Genomic DNA, 17,892 nt, shown 5'->3' on the forward strand with positions numbered 1-17,892 from the left:
GATCCCTTTTTTCTAACTGAACAGTCAAGAAAACAATCAGTCTAAGTTCATTAGAATATGTGTGAGGTAATCTTAATTAAAGGGCATCACTCGTGCAAATTCAAATTTAAGTATTTCCCTGATTCTGTTTTATTTGTGGGAAACGTCACAATTATCACTCTGTATTTCTACCTAAACAAAACAAGATATAGTTTAATACTGGGGTTGGAGTTAAATACTCATATAAATTTTAAATACAAAAATTTATTTCTAAATTCAAAATTTATAAGTGAAATTCACAATCTCAGGGAAATTGTTATTACTTGAAAACAAAAGTTTAATTAATTCTTGAATTAATTATTAAGCAAAATTCAATCAAAGTTTATCAAGAAAATTAATTAAATTAAATCATAAAACAATAATTACATTTGAAATTAAATTTAATTAAATGCAAGTTAATTCACAAGTGTAAGATTCAAAATGTACACAATAGAATATTATTCAAACTAATTAAACAAAATAAAGACAATGCAGAAAAACATAATGCATAATATGAAAACAATTAAAGCATTGACAGTACACACACTAAACATATAAAAATGGAATATGTCAAAAGAACAAAGCAAAAGATAAATGTTTAGAAATGATAAAACCTTGAAGTGCAGTTCACAACATTTGTAAAAATACCTTATACACAGCTGCAGCGTCAATCAAAAGGCCTGTTACAATTTTACACTTTTTCACTATTTTCTTGGCGCCTTCACAAAACCCAATAGATAAAATTCTATGTTCAGATTCCACAAACAACACATATATTACTAAGAATTATATAAAAATGAGTGACCAGCTCGTTACGTTAAGTTACTGAAACAGCCTCGCAACCGAGCGAGAGAGAGAGAGATTTTTAGAGAGAGAGAGAGAGAGAGGGAGACTCTCACACACGCCGCTCTCCTCCAAGCGAAATGAATAAGGTTCTCTCACCCCATAAGTGTATGGGCGATTAGTATCTAGTTCAAGACCAAAACATATTACGTCATCTCTATAGGAATAGTTAATACAATGCCTCCTTGACTGCGTTCACATATGGCTATGAATAAGGCTCCCTTGTTCCTTCACAGGCTCGACCGCGACGTTAAAAAACTAGCTTAGCTCATCTATTTTCAAGGGGTTGGATAACATTGCGGCTTGGGGGGTCTTACGCTTGTTTGCGCCGATAAAGAAATCACCTAGCTAAGACATTCTCAAAGTGCGAATACGACTCCCTTTTCAAAAGGCTTATGAGCTTTCACTCTCTGTGTGTCTTGACTACTTCAAAATGAAAAATGGATCACTTAAGGCATGTTATCTTTAAATTTGGGAAATCTGAACACAGAAATAAACATTTCATACCATGATACACAAGTTCTGATGTGAATTAATCATATTACCACAATTATAATTGCATTCCAAACTTACATTATAAGAATATATATATATGTATATATACATATATATATATAATATATATATATATATATATATATTATATATATATATATATATATATATATTAATATATATATATGTGTGTGTGTGTGTGTGTGTGTGTGTGTGTGTGTATATGTTTATACATACATACACACACACACACTCATATAATATATATTATAATTACATATATATATATATATATATATATATACATACATATATATATATATATATCATATATATATATATATCATAATATAATATATATATATATGTATTATATATTATATATACTCTCCGTACAAAAAGTTTTTCATTAATATATTTTATGCTTTGTATGGTTTTTAAAATTGGGGAACCGTTTTGCAAAATGTTTTAGGAAGATTTTACTAAATTGTTTATTGATACAATAGAGCTATAAAAATCAGTAGGTCCCTCAAGTGTTTTATGTTTAATGAATGCGCGAAGCTGTTCACAGCCTGAGGTTTGTCACGAATAAAATCCTAGATGTTAACATTGTTATGTCTTAAATGGCAACCACATTTTACATAAAATTTCCGGTATGGCAGTGAGTCAAGAGGACTCACTGTCTAGAACCCTTCAAGCAACAGGCAGAACCTTAAAAAGAATAAATAAATAGATAAATTAATCCAGTGCTGAAACCATTCCAAATAAATTCATGAAATATCTGTAATAAATTTTCAAGTCATAATGTATAGTTAAGGATATTTATAAAAAAGTGATAAAATTATTAAACATCCCCGCTCCGCATGAATGGTGTTTCTTAAAATTTATTCGCTCATGCCTGCAATTGCATATTTTCCACTCTCTGGGATATAGTTAACGAGGTCTCCACCTCTTAAAAGGTGTCCAGATCATACTTCAAGTTCATCGAAGTATGATCTGGATCCGGATGAAGGGCAAGTGGAGTGGAGTTAGTGGGACAGGAAATGCAGGAAAAAGATCGGAGGAGTCTAGAGGGTTTGTGAGATGCATACGGATTGAGTAAGCGTGTTTTCTGCCAATGAAAGACTTGTAGTTCCATGTGTGAGGAATTACGGTTCACGGGTTTTATTTTTCTCAGGCCCCCTTTCACTGAATGAGCAAGACCCGCAAACTCAACTTAGTCATACTCACATATTCCCTTTTAACTGTCAAATTTTCACTGTCATAATAGTCAGAGAATAAGAAAGTCTTATGGTTTTTTTTTTTTTTAAATCTTTGATATAACCAGTCATTTAGTTCAACTGAGAGCTTGTTATACGACTTGGAGCTGCAAACTGACAGGCTCTAACACTAACATTCGAAGTAGTACATCTTGCCCCATGTAACTTGAAACCGTGTGTAGTTAATTTTGAGTTGGTCCCGTCCGTTAGCTGTATTATGCTCAGTGAGTCTCTTCATAGTGTTCTGGGACACCCAGACTTGATAACTTAGTGAGTTACTTAAAAGATGTTTTTAGCTTCGACAGGGAGCCAGTGCAATCGACTAGTAGAGAGGGGTAAACGTGTCCCGAACTGGCCTGTCTTATTAATCTTGCCAGTCTATTTAATATTTTGCAACTTCCTCCGTTGCATGATTATGTTTTGATGGCTGAAAATATTTCTTTCTTGTAGGAGGTTCAGCGTTGTGATGCATCTGCGTGTCAAGAGTAGTGTCGAGACCATTTTTGGGGGGATTTGGACATATTTAACGAGAGTGGAGACAATTGTCATGTAATTGTGACAATGCTGGTGCTGATGGAATGTGGTTTATCCTGCTGGCTGATGATCTGAGATTTGCTACAACTTTGAGAGTCAAGGATATTTCGAGTTGTGTGTCGATTTGCATGTAGTTTAAAAGTTGGTGATGTTGTCAAATTGTTTATCAGCGTTTGGGGCGTTAAGTACGATGAGTAAATCTTCTTGCAGTGATTATGGTATTATTTGCTAACTGTTGTCTCATGGGCTTTCAATCACGTTTCATTATAAATGCTGTAGTGTGCTACCCTCCTTTAGGAGAATGGTTAATCACTGTGACAGTATGACTGGTGTTTAGCTGGTGCCATTTTCCGCCTTACAGTGAGGGAGAGGACCAGTGAACCGGTAACCAACATTGGTCTGTTTTAGATACTAGCTTTCTTGTGGGAAAATATTTTCCTTCGTAAGGTTTCAAGATTTTGTTTCCTTATTAGAACGTAAAGTTGAGTTTTTGGTTGTTCTCGGTGGTTTTAATGTTACTACATTTATTTTTAATTCCCTCTTCTTTCATTTTGCCACGTTTGTGCTTTTGACTTTGATGATTAATTGTTAATCTCTCATGAAGTGGTAGTATTCTAACGTATTCGTGAAACGAATGTGTTCAGAATATTGCATTTTCATTAGAAGGATAATGTAAATAAGCATTCGTTTTATATGATGCAATTCACTGTAAGTCTGTAGGTTTATGGTAGACTGTTGTATGGAAAGAAGCGTTTATAGCATCTAAGAAAAGTTTATATTCATTTCAAAAATAAACTTCAATACAGTTATATTTTGATAAGAACTTCGTTACCTAATCTTGGGAACTTATCTGAAATAACTATATCGTCAACATACTGATATCCACATAACTCTCTCATTGTTGATCTTTAATGACTTTGTTGCTTCTCTTAGTTTTGGTGAAACTGTATTAGGCTCTTTTCCATTGCGATGTTATTACTTTCAGCAGCACATTGTAAGAGTGATTGTTAGTTCTTGTTCTTTCTCGATCATATAGTGTATTATAGAATATTCCCAACTAAGCATACTTCTGAGTTTAAAATCCTCAAGTTGGAGGTAATACAAGGTGTCCATAAAGTCCTTCCCTGATTCATAAAATTAATAACTTTAAAATTATTGCGGATATGATCGTACAACTTTCATATTCTATTGAGCAATTACTAGTTTCTTTTGTTTGCCTACAGATGCCACTGTGATCACTGTATCCGCCAGCTAAGTCAAGGATAGCAGAAATGGTGTCATTGTAGGAGAAAGCCCAGTGTGTGTTATGGTACCACGAAAAAAAAAATCACCTGTTGCAATGCAATGCAAGTTCAGAAAAGAGAATCGACGAGACCCACCAGATGTTAAAAGCAGTAAAGACAGATATGAAAAGTTCACAGAGACGGGGAAGTGTTGAAGACCGTAAGAGAAACGGTTGTTCGTAACTTTCTGGATGCAACCTTCCCCAACCGCTGGATTGGGAGAGCTGGCCCAACAGAATGGCCAACACGTTCACCAGACATTATTCCTCTTGATTTTTTCTTATGGGGTTATATCAAGGATAAAGTGTACGGTAAACCAGTACCTAATCTTGAGACCTTAAAAACAAGGATAACAGCAGCTTTAGCAACGGTAACTATGGAAATGTTGGAGAACATTGAACACCTGGCGTGGGATAAAATTTCGCTTAGACGTACTCCGAGCAACAAAGGGGCACGTGTTGAAATTTGTAAGTAATGTAAAAGAAATTTTAGTCATTGTTGTTAAAATTGAAGAAAACCTTATACTTCTACTTAACATGCTTCGTGTGTAATAAAGGTCTGAAATCCAGGAAAGACTTTATGGACATTCTATAGTTCGGGTAAAAGATTCAAGAAATCTCTCCCATCTACGTAATGCAGTTTGATAATTTGTAATTTGCAGTTGACTAAAACGTCAGAGGTAAGGTTTCCTGGTTGTGACAGCAGTTGTGCTCTAATAGAATTTGTGACAATCAGGTCTAATTAATTCCTTTTGAGCTGTCGTTTTGATGCAGTTATCAGATTCATGTGATCTAAAATCACTACAGACCATTTCCTTTTCCTCCGGACTTTCTTTTGTGGATTCCTTTTTTGAGTTTAGCACTCGTTCCATCAAATACTTTCTGTATTCCAGGCAATTTCAGCTCTTGCTTGGTCATGGTGTCTCTGATGTTTTCCCTTCAAATGTAATGGACCATTGGCTTTTTATGTCTCTCTTAAAAATGCTTCGTGGCTTCCTGTAGTTTCCTGAGCTCAACAGCAACATTAGACTTTCAATCTCTATAGGTCAAGTTAAGTTAAAGGGACCATCTCTTCTAAAATCTTTATTTTCTCACATTATCAATTAAGGCAAAGCAAACTAGCACTAAATTATGTATATAGTATCTAATTTTACGTTACAATAGTTGTTAGAATATAATTTGTTTACAGTTTAACAACTAAATTCAAAACACAATATTTATTTATGAACTAAATTACGTAAAACAGTCATACCTGTCTGTCTTTCCTTTCTTAACTCATGGATAATAGGAAAAAATTCATCTTAACAAATTTTAAACTTTAAAGGTGACATGCACATTTATTATTAAATCATTAAGACCAATATATGCGGAACAGATGAAGCCTGAGTGTTCATTATGAGGTAGAGGGTGGTGAAAAAAATCGTAGCTAGACTGTTCGCCACTGCTCTCTCTCTCTCCTCTCTCTCTCTCTCTCTCTCTCTCTCAGGAGCGCGCGCATATTGTTAGGGTAGGTAGAGAGACCTACAAACAGACAGATGTACGTTGATTGTTCGGTCGAAATCTATATCATAAAGTGGAGGTGCCTCGACGAGGTAATCCTTATCCCCAGGGATAAAGACATTCATAAAATTTGAAACCGCCCTCTCTCTCTCTCTCTCTCTCTCTCTCTCTCTCTCTCTCTCTCTCTCTCTCTCTCTCATGGAATGGAGGAATATTGCAAACCAAAGTTACATATTCCTCTCTCTCTCTCTCTCTCTCTCTCTCTCTCTCTCTCTCTCTCTCTCATGGAATGGGGGAATATTACAAAAATTTAAGCGTCTCTCTCTCTCTCTCTCTCTCTCTCTCTCTCTCTCATGGAATGGGGGAATATTTCAAAAATTTAAGCGTCTCTCTCTCTCTCTCTCTCTATCTCTCTCATGGAGTTATTTCACGGGCAAAGAGAACCAGTATTGGGACAATAATTGTAACATAGTGATAATAATGCTATAAATCACCATCAGTAATATGATTATATCAGTATGTTATACTATTGTACTACGGTGAATTTAGAATTAATCCAGTACAGGAGATACCGATGGTTTGGGACAACATTGCACCTTGTCCCTGGGTAGCGCAGCCCTGGTAGGAAGTGAACTATCCCTTTGAGGGAGGAAGCGTCTCCAATAAGGTGAATGAGATCCTTCCTGTCTGTCAGAGAGCAGACCTGAGATGTATTTATCTACCATGTCTTAGTAATTAGCTTTTCAGATACTAAATAATTTGGGATTAGATTTCTTGATATTGATTACATAGACTTTCAATGCTTATCAATCTGAATTGGAAATTCAAGTCTACTTTATGTATTTTTGCACGCGTCATTTTTTGTCGCTTGCATTTCGTCTCATTTTTAGATTTTTGGTCAAATTGCAAGCAAAACAAAAGTAAAAAAATCAAGAAGGGTTGTTTATCAGTTCAAAGTCAGGTGATTGGCCTAGGGTTGTTTTTCTTCTTCAGAGAGAGTAGCAGTATGGTAGTGTCAGGCGAAATTAGTTCGAATTCGTTTCACTGTCAAATAAATCATAAACACTCCCAGAATGTAGTTTGCGATAGAAACGACAGCTTAGTGTTAAAATAAATCAGTTTAGGTTCGTCTCGCTTGTCATATAGCTCGCACCCTTTTAATAATTCAGAAACCTCTTCTCAGATCATATCGAGTGGTGCAAATGAACACCATTAAGAAACTCCTTTAGAATCCCTTCAGGATTGCTACCAAGCGTTAGCGTCGGTTGCGGCATCTTTGATAACAACTGCATCACCCCTCAACGACGTCCTTCACACGAGACCATGAGGCTGGCCATCCCTCAAGGCTATCGTGAGAGTCCCTATCCTATTCGTTATAATGGCATCAAAAGTCTTCTCACTAGCATTCCCTTTTTGACCCATCTGCGGGTCATGTAAGATCTGGTCTGACCTATGTCTTTTATACTTAGTAACTCCCCCCAGCCTAACCTTTCGACATACTGGTTTTTTCCAGCACTACCTAAGGATTAAGAAGGTCTGTGTGGAGGATTTGAATAATACCAGCTGACCTTCGAAATCATCCAAGATAGCAACCACATTGATAGGGATATAAGCGCCCGTGATTGACATGGAAAGTCAGTTAGGTAAGAAACCTTGTCAAGATACCCTACATCTGTAGGTATCTTTGGACTAGGAGGAGAGTCTAATGGTATACATATGCAAACAGGAGGGAAATGTCATGGATTGTGGTAACTACAGGGGAATTAAACTAACAGAGCATGGATTGAAAGTTTTAGAGAGTATACTGGATGAGAGATTAAGAGATATTGTAGAGATCGGGAAACAGCAGTATGGATTCATGAGAGGAAGACGGACAATGGATGCCATCTTCATAGTAAGACAGCTACAGGAAAAGAGGCTAGAGGGAAACTAGGAGCTCTATTGTGCATTTGTAGACTGAGAGAAAACATACAATAGAATCCGATGAGAAGTGATGTTTTGGTGTTTAAGGAAATGTTTGTTTGTTAGGCTGGTCGAGATGATATACAAAAGAACGAGCACAAAAGTGATAACAGCAGCTGGGGAAACAGAAAACTTTGAAGTTACTATGGATTACATCAGGGGTCAGTACTAAGCCCATTTTTGTTTGTGCTAGTCATGGATGTGCTGAGTGAAGAGATCAGGACTGAAGAGCTGTGGGAGTTGTTGTATGCCAATGATCTGGTGATTATTGCTGAAAATGAGGAGGACCTACAGAGAAGGGTTGGAGAGTGGCAGGAGCCTTTAGAGAGGGGTGGCTTAAAGGTGAATGTGAATAAAACAGCGGTTTGGCTGAGCAGTAAGGAAGATAGAGACAGAATAGACTTACAAGAAAGAAGAGGCTTGATTATAAAACAGGTAGAAAAGTTTAAATACTTAGGATCTACTTTAAGCCGTGAAGGAGGATATGAGGCTGAAGTTGACAGTAGGATAAAAGCTGCATGGTGGAAGTGGAGCGAGGTAGCTGGAGTGGTATGTGATAAGAAAATGCCAGTAAAGCTAAAAGTCAAGATAAATAACACAGTGAGAAGACCAATGTTAATGTTGGAGCAGAAGCATGAACTCTAAAAAGAAAAGAGGAAGTAAGGTTGGAGAGAACAGAGATGAGAATGCTGGGGTGGATTCTGGGAATATCACTGCTTGAGAGATTGGAAAATGATGAAATAAGAAGGACAGGCTTAGTAAAGATTGTAGAGGTGATAAGAAAGTCACGATTGAGAGGGGCATGTGTTGAGAATGGATGACGAGGAGAGAGTGAACAGTGCTTGGGAAGAACCTGTTAGAGGAAGAATATCGAGCAGGAGACAGAGAATTAGACGGTGAGATAACGTGAATGAAGATATGGAGAGAAGAAGTTTGGTTGAGGATGATGCCTTTGAATGAAGGCAGTGGAGAAGGCGCATCAGCAAGCGACCCCTTAATGTAAGGATAATAGTGGGAAAGAAGAAGAGTTGAGAGAGACTTAAGAAGTCTATAGTCAAACCAAAATGTCGTGGCGGGTGACAGGAGGTTTCTCCCGGACTATATTGTTCGCAGTTGAGAACATTTTGGCATTTTGCCCTTCAGGAGCCCGACCTACTTAAACCTAAAATCTCAGCGGTAATCGCGGATAAGCACAGAAATAGAATGTTCGCTCCGTATTTTGTTTTCATTTCTTCTAAATGCGATCTCGAGTAACTTTTGCATGTGTATGTTTGTATGCGCGCATGTAGACCGAAAAGGAATTATTATTATACCCACACATACATATACAAATAACTGCTAAAATGGAATATGGCCAATAATCAACTGGCTTGAAATTATGGCATTATTACAAGATCTGTAATAATTATTTCCAAAAATCACCAAGAAAGGAAAATCATTAAGAACATCCTTAACATCTAAAACGATTGTCTATCAAAGAAACACGAAGGCAAGGTATAGTTGACCCTTTGCAGGATTAAGATGTAGAGATTTGATAAGAGATAACCTTTTACAATCTTTTCATTGCACTACCTATCCCAAAATAAGACTGCCTCCAAACTCCCTATAAGTTGATCTTACTGAAAGATTTTATCGGGTACTGGGGTCACGTCTTTACAGGATTGAAATTCCAGCTTGCATGATTAGGAATTAACCTATCATTATACAGCCATAGATTTTGTTTGGTCTTTCGTCTTCGTCTATATATAACAGCGTTTTGTATATGTACAGTCATTCACTCGACTCACCCTGTCAAGAAAATACTTGCAGACGTGTTCCTCCTGCTTCAGCTATGGAAAGAGCGGAAGAAACTGGGATGGACCCTTGACCGATGTCTACAAGGGAAAAGTCCTAAACTTTTAAATTCAAATACGAAGCATTCTGATGACACCTCCTGCCATCCATCACGGCATTTTGGTTCGACTATAGCACCGCACTCAGTCATTTTGGTGCCTTACAAGAAGACTTCAGCAGGAAGCCTACAAGTCCTTCTTAGATTTATACTAAAGACGAGCTTTCCACTATACCTCATCCCTACCATTTAGACTACTCTCGTCGCGACCTACCTGCTTCATTCATTGATAGCATGAAGATATAAGTTTCTCGACAACGAATTCTACTGGCTCTTCCTACATCAGAGTGCAAATCCACTGACGCAGCTTAAGTGCCGAGAACTGTTTTTGATTTGCTACCAGAGTTTGCAGTCTCCCTTTTATATTCTAGTAAACAGTGAAATTTTATTTTAGTGACACTGACATATATTCGTGTTACTAGTGAAGTGATAATATAGGCATATCTTTGATCAGTGATTTGTTATATTTCGGGGGAAGCCTGTTCGAGCAAATCACTACTTGAAATCATCGGGTGAATTACGTAACTTTTCGTTTGCGCTGATGCCACCAGTAGAGAAGATTCTTGCAAATTCTTAGCTTCAGTCATTAAGACTTTGACTGCCTTGCAGATTTACCAGTAGTCCTGTTGTGTTCAACTGTGCGTCAAGGAACGGTGTTTTGAACCATATGCCAAATGCATCATTCTCCGAGTGATCATGTTTTACTATGGAGTGGTATATTTACCTGCTGTTTTGCTTTGTGTCAGACTCGTCGAAAGAAATCCTACTTTTAGAACGTGTTAATCTTAGAGCTTAATTCTAGTTATTTAGTTTCATCAGTTCGTACCTGGTGTGGCACTAGTTAGTTTTTGAAACCCTTTTAATGTAGTAGACAGTGCCACAGGGTTTTATAGCAACCCCTGTATTATCTTTGCATTTAAAGTGAAATTATACTTTATTTAAGTGGACTCATAGTGTTTCTCTTCAACCAGTTTGGTAGACTAGTATATTTTTCACTGCATTGGATTAATCTTCTGTTCGTTGCCCTTTGTTGGTTTACCGTAGTCACTGATTAATTGTCTTGCTGCGAAGGCATTAAATTTGAACCTAGTCATTGATTTACTTAAATCAGTAATTCGCTTTCCATTACATGATAATTGGCGTACTTTACTGGATAATGCGATGAGAAATGCAGGTTTATTTAATCTTTTATTACGCTAAATGCGTACTTTCTGAGTAACTAAATAAATTAGTTACAATAATAAGATTTATTAATAAGAACTTAAAAAATGTATTTGTTACTTTCGGTACTTCAGGATTTCATGATTAGCAACCTTCATATGACAACTAGTTGTATGAAAAAAGAAACATAGCTAAAGCAAACGTTTAAACAAATTGCACAAATGAACAATTCTAGATAAGTTATTTTGATGCTGAAAACAATTTTCATTGTCTTCATCAACAAGTAAAATTTTCGTCATTAGCCATTTGAGACTTACCATACTTATGAGTAGGCTTCATTGTTACCTAATTATTCGCCATAATCACTCGCAATTTTTGTAGGAGAACATAATGGCTAAATCTGACATTTCGCTTACATTTCTGAATGGTTGATTAAGCATAGGAGACAATCATGGTAATATTACTGCCATTCAGCCATGATGCATAGTATTTTTAGGAAAAATAACGTAGTCTCCTACCATTTTTCTTTATTTTGATGTTAATGGGTAGTACTTTAGGGGTTGGGTATTATTTTTCCCAAATGAAATATATTTACCGTGACGTGGTTCTCAGTCAGAAGTCTGCTTATTAAAACACACACACACACACACACACACACACACACGCAAGCACACACACACGCACGCACACACGCACACACACACACACATATATATAAATATATATATATATATATATATAGATATAATAATATATATTATATATATATATATATATATATATTATATATATATATATATATATATATATATATATATTATTATTTATTTTATATCCTGGAAACTATGATAACGGCCTCTTCTCGTGTCAAGTGTATAACTTCAGTTATTTATTTTTATCTACAGCTTTTCAAGATTACTGCTTTGTTTTCTCTGGTTTTATGAAATGCAATAGATAGGTGTATTATGGATTGATGGGTATTATAATTGATGGTTTTTACCTTGGCTCAGGTACACAGATCAGAATGATGAACAAAATTCCGTTTCTTTCTGATTTTGAAGAAACTTGAGCAATTTTCGAAGGTCACAAGTTAATGTAAAGGCCAAAATAAATTTTTCACCATTTTAGTTTTCCCTGAATTTGACAATTCTTGGTTTTGAGGTACCTTGGGTGTTGGTGATTACTTGCCGAAAATATATATACTGTATTTATTAGGTTATCTGTAGTAAGTATATGTGAAGTTTGGCATTTTATGGGTGTGGATTTGAGATTCAGGAGCCTACCCGTCAAAACTTTAATGGCCAAATTGTACTTTCAGTTGGGTCCCTTTCCTTGTTAGAGTCATTGAAAAAGTAAGAGACATGGAAGCAGGAACGTTACTATATTATCCATAAGAATCAGTTAGAACGAAACTCCTTTTGTGATATTTAATTGTTAGAAAAAAAATGATACAGTTTCGGAATTAGATTATGAAGCAATGAATACTGAGAAAAGATGAGCATAGGAATGTGTAAATTTTACTGAAATGGAGCTTTATCATGATGATGTGGGCTGAAGTTTGTTGGATTACAATTTTGCTTGTTAGTTAATAGGTAACTGTATGATAATTAACTTTATTGAAAATATGTCATCTAAATATTTTGATGCATTAGGAACTACATGCAAGACAAAGATTATTTTATACTGTACTTTGTTTTCTTCTGAGCAGGTTTAAGAACTGTAATGATGTGGTAGATGCTTTCAATGTTGATCCTCTCTACCTTAAACATGATCAACAAGGACAGATGCCTGATTATCGAGTAAGTTAAGCCTTTATTTTCTATGTGCAATTTGAATAATACTGAAATTGGAGTTAATTATACAAACGGTTCTCCACCGCACAGTATGCTCTTAATTTTGAGCCTTAAAATTCACTCTTTAAGTTAAAATGCATGCCTGCTCAATACGCAACTGTTGATCAGAACCTATAGAACTCCTCACTACGTGAGTAACTAACTGGAAAATGCCACCACCTCTTGGCTGTGACTGCAGTTTGTGTACTATAGTGGTAAACATGTGTGCTTCAGACCCTTTCGTATATTATGCCAGTATCGCTTTTCTTTTAAGAATGGTGCATGTGTGGCGGGTATTTTCTGGGAGGGCTGTGTAGCTCTGATGACTGTTATTATCTCCTATGATTGACATATTCTTTGTTATCTAGATATGCAGAAATCATGAAGTGCACAAGTGTCTATAGCGACTTATGGTCATTTCATGCTATGGAACATTTTGAACATGTACAGTGTTGCTTTTTGCTGGTGATCCTCTCCCTCCACTGTCATTGGTACTTAGCCATACAGCATTCCATATGTTCCAAACCTTATTGGTTTGACATTTGCAAAGACTAGTTAAATCTGTAAGTGCAGGAAAGCTTGGTAAATGATGTAAGCTATTTTTGGAAAAGAAAGATATGTTATGAAGTCAATCGACAAAAAAAAATAGTTGATATTACTGATTGTTAGTGAATCAGAAGTTCATTCTTGAACAAAATATTTTCAGAAGACTGACAAAGCAATAACAGATTGTGCAAAAGTGAGTTTTTAATTTAAAGTATCAGAACCCTTGCATATTAAAACTGAAAAAGTTTAAAGTAAATATGCAATTGATAAGCAAAGTCTGCAGGGCAGTAAGCAAGGACAGCATAAAGTTGAAGACGTACATGTATAAGGATGATGCCTTTTAACATTAGTAAGGACAGATATTTCAGTCATATTGGCTTATGCTGTTTAGCGCATGCAAGGTTTCAAAGTGAGATGAAAATGTGACCATGAAGCAGCCTATCCTGTAGATGTCGAAACAGAAATAGAAGGCGTTATGTTATGATCAAATTTCTAATGCGGACAAAACAGTCCTTAATGGAAGTCTTCCAGCTTATGTGTCGCTTACGGAAGAAGAATTAACTGCTTGGGGTCACTACTCTTCCAAAAATCACATCACCTACTTGATGCAAGTGATCTCAACCAGAGAATGCTAGTCAAAAGGATTATCTACACGCAGCCTGTCCCAGATTTTTCTGGGACCAGAACGTAGAAAATGGGAAGCTAATGGAGTTTCATAGGTGGACTCAAATCTAGAAATAGTTTTTTTTGGGGGGATGAGAACTTATTAATGGTATCTGGAGCTGGTCGACTTTTTGTAATGGAAAATTGACGGTAATTAAGCAAAAAATTAATTAATATATGCATTTATAAGAAACATGCTGCTTCCTCCATAAAAAATCATATTAAGTGATCATATTTATGTATGGGAAAAATTAATACTCTTGAATATATAATAAACAGCCATGTGATCCATTAGACCAGTTTCTCTAAGTGTTCCTGTTTTTGGCAAATAGTGCCACCATATGTTGTCATACCTGAACTTATCTGATAGGAATTCATTTGCATTTGAGCTGGTTTTCTGTAAACTAAAGGTCCCCAAACTACAGTCCATGGAACATATCCATACCTGGCCCATAGCAGCTTGAAATATTTAGAAATAATAAGAATATTACTTCAGTTTTTCCCAACAGTTGACGAGTGCTCTATGATCTATCATTCCAGTTAATTGTACTCAAAACTTTCCAATTTGTCAGTCATGATTGGGAATTTCGGCGCCTTCCTGTATGAACATCTCAGTTTCCTAGGTAATGAGGTCACCTTTACTTCAATTTGTTTGTAAGGGATGTTGCTCACAAGTCGTTAGACACTTTCTCCTTAGGACTTGTAGTGGTAGCTTAACAGGTTGTGTAATCACCCAAACCTTTTAGATAAGAAAGTATCTCATCTGAGTACATACATGCATCTTTTTGGGGATGTTGGTTGGAGTGTGGTTGAGCACCAATTAGGTCAAAGTACACACTGAACAGAAGTTGAAATATAGATGATCACACAATGAACCTTTCCTTCAGTAACTTCCCTTTACAAGGGGGAAAGTGACAGAATAGATCAAAGGTTGGTAAACTGTTTTGCTCAAGAGCCACGTTGAGTTTTGAAAACTGATATGGGCCGGGCTAGAAGTACAAGCACAAGACAAAATTAGGCCTATATAACCCTGTATAATAGCATTAACTGTTGCTGCATGTAACCCATTATTCAAAAAAGGCCAATAAAAGAAAACCACCAATTAGTTGTGTATTCAATTTTAACGAGAACAGTGCAGTTGGTCACCCCATTTTGAAATAGTATCATAACACAAATTGAAGCAACTTTTCGATTTTCTCAGAATTAGAAAAAGGGCAGCAGAATTATGTTTGAAGGTCATCCAGTGATTTGGTATATTTCCATACACGTCGTGAGGTTTCTGTGGGAGGAAATGAGTACTGTTCTCCGAGGTAGACCGAGACTCTTGAATTTGCATGCAATGTTCAGACATACACTGCAGCAGTCTCAATCGGGAACAGGCTTATTCGGACCTTGGCTGATTCGGACCAGGCTGATTCGGACCATGTACTGGCTCATTCGGACCTTTATCCAGGCTTATTCGGACCTTCATATGATTGGCTGATTTTTCTATATGGTTTTACCTCCTGAACAAGAATTTTAAGTAATATTTATTCGGACGACTGTAATTAACCCCCAGGGGCTCGAACTAAACTCGGCGAAATACATTTGACGCCCTAATTCCTTGTGGCTTTCGTATTCGCGGGGACGAACGATGCGGAATGCTTATATAGAAATACCCATCGCTATAATATAAAATTATTAGTATGGGTCCGAATCAGCCTAGCAAATGGTCCGAATCAGCCAAGATTAAGGTCCGAATCTGGTCCGAATCGGCCACGGTCCGAATCAGCCAAGGACCGAATAAGCCTGCATCCTCTCAATCATACGATCCTTAAAAAATTATCTTTCAGATAATGGCTTACTTACCTTTGCCAACTTGTATGCCAGTACATAGCTTGCCTTTGCACGACTGAATTGGGGATTGATGAGTAAAAATGTTCTGCTCTGCCTGTAACCTAACTGTTATCTTTGAAACAGTGGCAAAGTGGAGAGGCTACTAGCATAGTCAGCATGCCTGGTGGAAAAGTGGTTTAAGTAGATATTATACAACTTAATACTGCAATGCTCTCTTTTATCAAACATACGGCTTGCTTGAAAACGCACATCACTGAAAAATGATTTTGTTGTCCATTCTTTGGTAAAAACGTGGCACTGGCTATCGACTTTTCGCTTTTTTTTTTTTTTTTTTTTACCTCTCGTGGTTTCAGTGTTCATCTCGAATCTGCACTGTAGTGGCGAGTGGGCCAGAGTGACTAACGTTAAATAGGTCGACATGTGTTTTCACTACGTGAAACAAACTTAACAAAAACACAGCTTTTGCTCCAAAACATGTCGAGGTTCCCACCCTTCGAGATTCATGACCACGGATTTCAATGAGAGAGAGAGAGAGAGAGAGAGAGAACGCAGTTTACATATTTATTCAGTACCTATACCATGTGTACGAAAATTGCCGGTGTATCGTGCATTTCTAGATGATTATTTGACAGATAAAGGAAATGATTACATATCGTATATATGACATTGCTTATTGTACAAATGGTCAAATTATCGCATCTGTACGATAATTATAGTACGTCTGGGAACCCTAGATAAGTCTATGGTTAGCTGCACATGTGTCAGCGTGCGCCATTTAGCGGTACGACACAGGGAGATTATTGCAAGAAGCCTAAACATTAGAACCTTTTTGTAAACACTCTTGGGCTGGATAAAAGTGCGTTACGGGCTGCATCCAGCCCAGTGGCTGTAGTTTACCTACTTATCCAATAAAACCTAACCTAAACCCTTTGCTTTCTATTAGTCAAATTGCATCCTGCTTTTTCAGGATCACATTATTTATTAATAGTCAGGATGTGCTGCCTGCTAACTTGATACTCTGTATGGGAGGTGACATTTTGGGAAACACCTTCCCTCTGTTCTATAGGAGATATGACTTAAAACCCTACTTTTCTGGTCTCCTTCTCACCATAGATTTTCTCATTTGTTCCTCTGGGAATACAAACCATCATCCTTTAAAGTGGGGACTTATTCCTTAGGTGAGGGGTGTCTGTTTTATTTCAAAATATGTTTCCTTACGATTTTTTTGACATAATCTCTTAACACATTACTTTTATACGTTCTGTATATATAGTATATATATATATAGATATATATATATAATATTATATCTATATATATATACACACACATCACACACACACATATGTATATATACTATAATATATATATAATATATATATATATATATATATGTATATTATTATATTATTATATATATATATATATACATAATATTAATATATTAATATAATATATTATATATATATATATATATATATATATATAATATATTGTAGTTTAGTTAGCGAACACTATGCAATGTTTATTTTGCTCTGAATTAGAAACTTAGTCATTGTGGACTTTATTTGCTTCTAACACCCCAGTGATGACTGATAATGTATAATTTCTTTCAATGTGCACGACTCCGTGTTGAACTTCTCTTCCATACAGTGTATGAGACTCAGGGTTGAGGATTTTCAATCAAGGACAGTACCTGTACGAAACTCCTTTTTCATCAAACTTGTGGTTCTGAGCTTTGATAATGCATTGCAAATTAAAGCGTTGTATTGGAATGCAAGCTCTACATTTGCTTGTCACTTTCTGGGTATGGATAGGAATGTTGCCACTTATCTCAAACATATCTGGAAAGTTGATTATCTTTAGACTACGTAGACAAATTTCAACTGACTTCAGTATTGTAGTGCTCTTCGGAAATCAAGTAAGACTTATAGTGAAAAAGAATATTTCACATTTGCCATGTAGATGCTGAGCCAGTATCTTTGAATTACCGTGAGCAAGCTATTTTTATGTGAGGCATATCTAATTTCTCTGTCCCAGTTTGAATTTATTTCCATTATTTTTATGCAG

The 17,892-nt window shown here is 36.2% G+C and overlaps 1 protein-coding gene across 2 annotated transcripts in view; it reads left to right on the plus strand.

The window, feature by feature from the left end:
* Nucleotides 1-17,892, plus strand: part of LOC135215335 (aromatic-L-amino-acid decarboxylase-like) — a 122,877-nt gene that overhangs the window by 75,931 nt on the left and 29,054 nt on the right. For both annotated transcript variants that reach the window (XM_064249895.1, XM_064249896.1), the window contains one exon: nt 12,654-12,744. In XM_064249895.1, coding sequence (XP_064105965.1) covers nt 12,654-12,744 — 91 coding nt within the window. The remainder of the gene's footprint in view (nt 1-12,653; nt 12,745-17,892) is intronic.

This window comes from Macrobrachium nipponense, chromosome 5 (assembly GCF_015104395.2).
Source record: "Macrobrachium nipponense isolate FS-2020 chromosome 5, ASM1510439v2, whole genome shotgun sequence".
NCBI lineage: Eukaryota > Metazoa > Arthropoda > Malacostraca > Decapoda > Palaemonidae > Macrobrachium > Macrobrachium nipponense.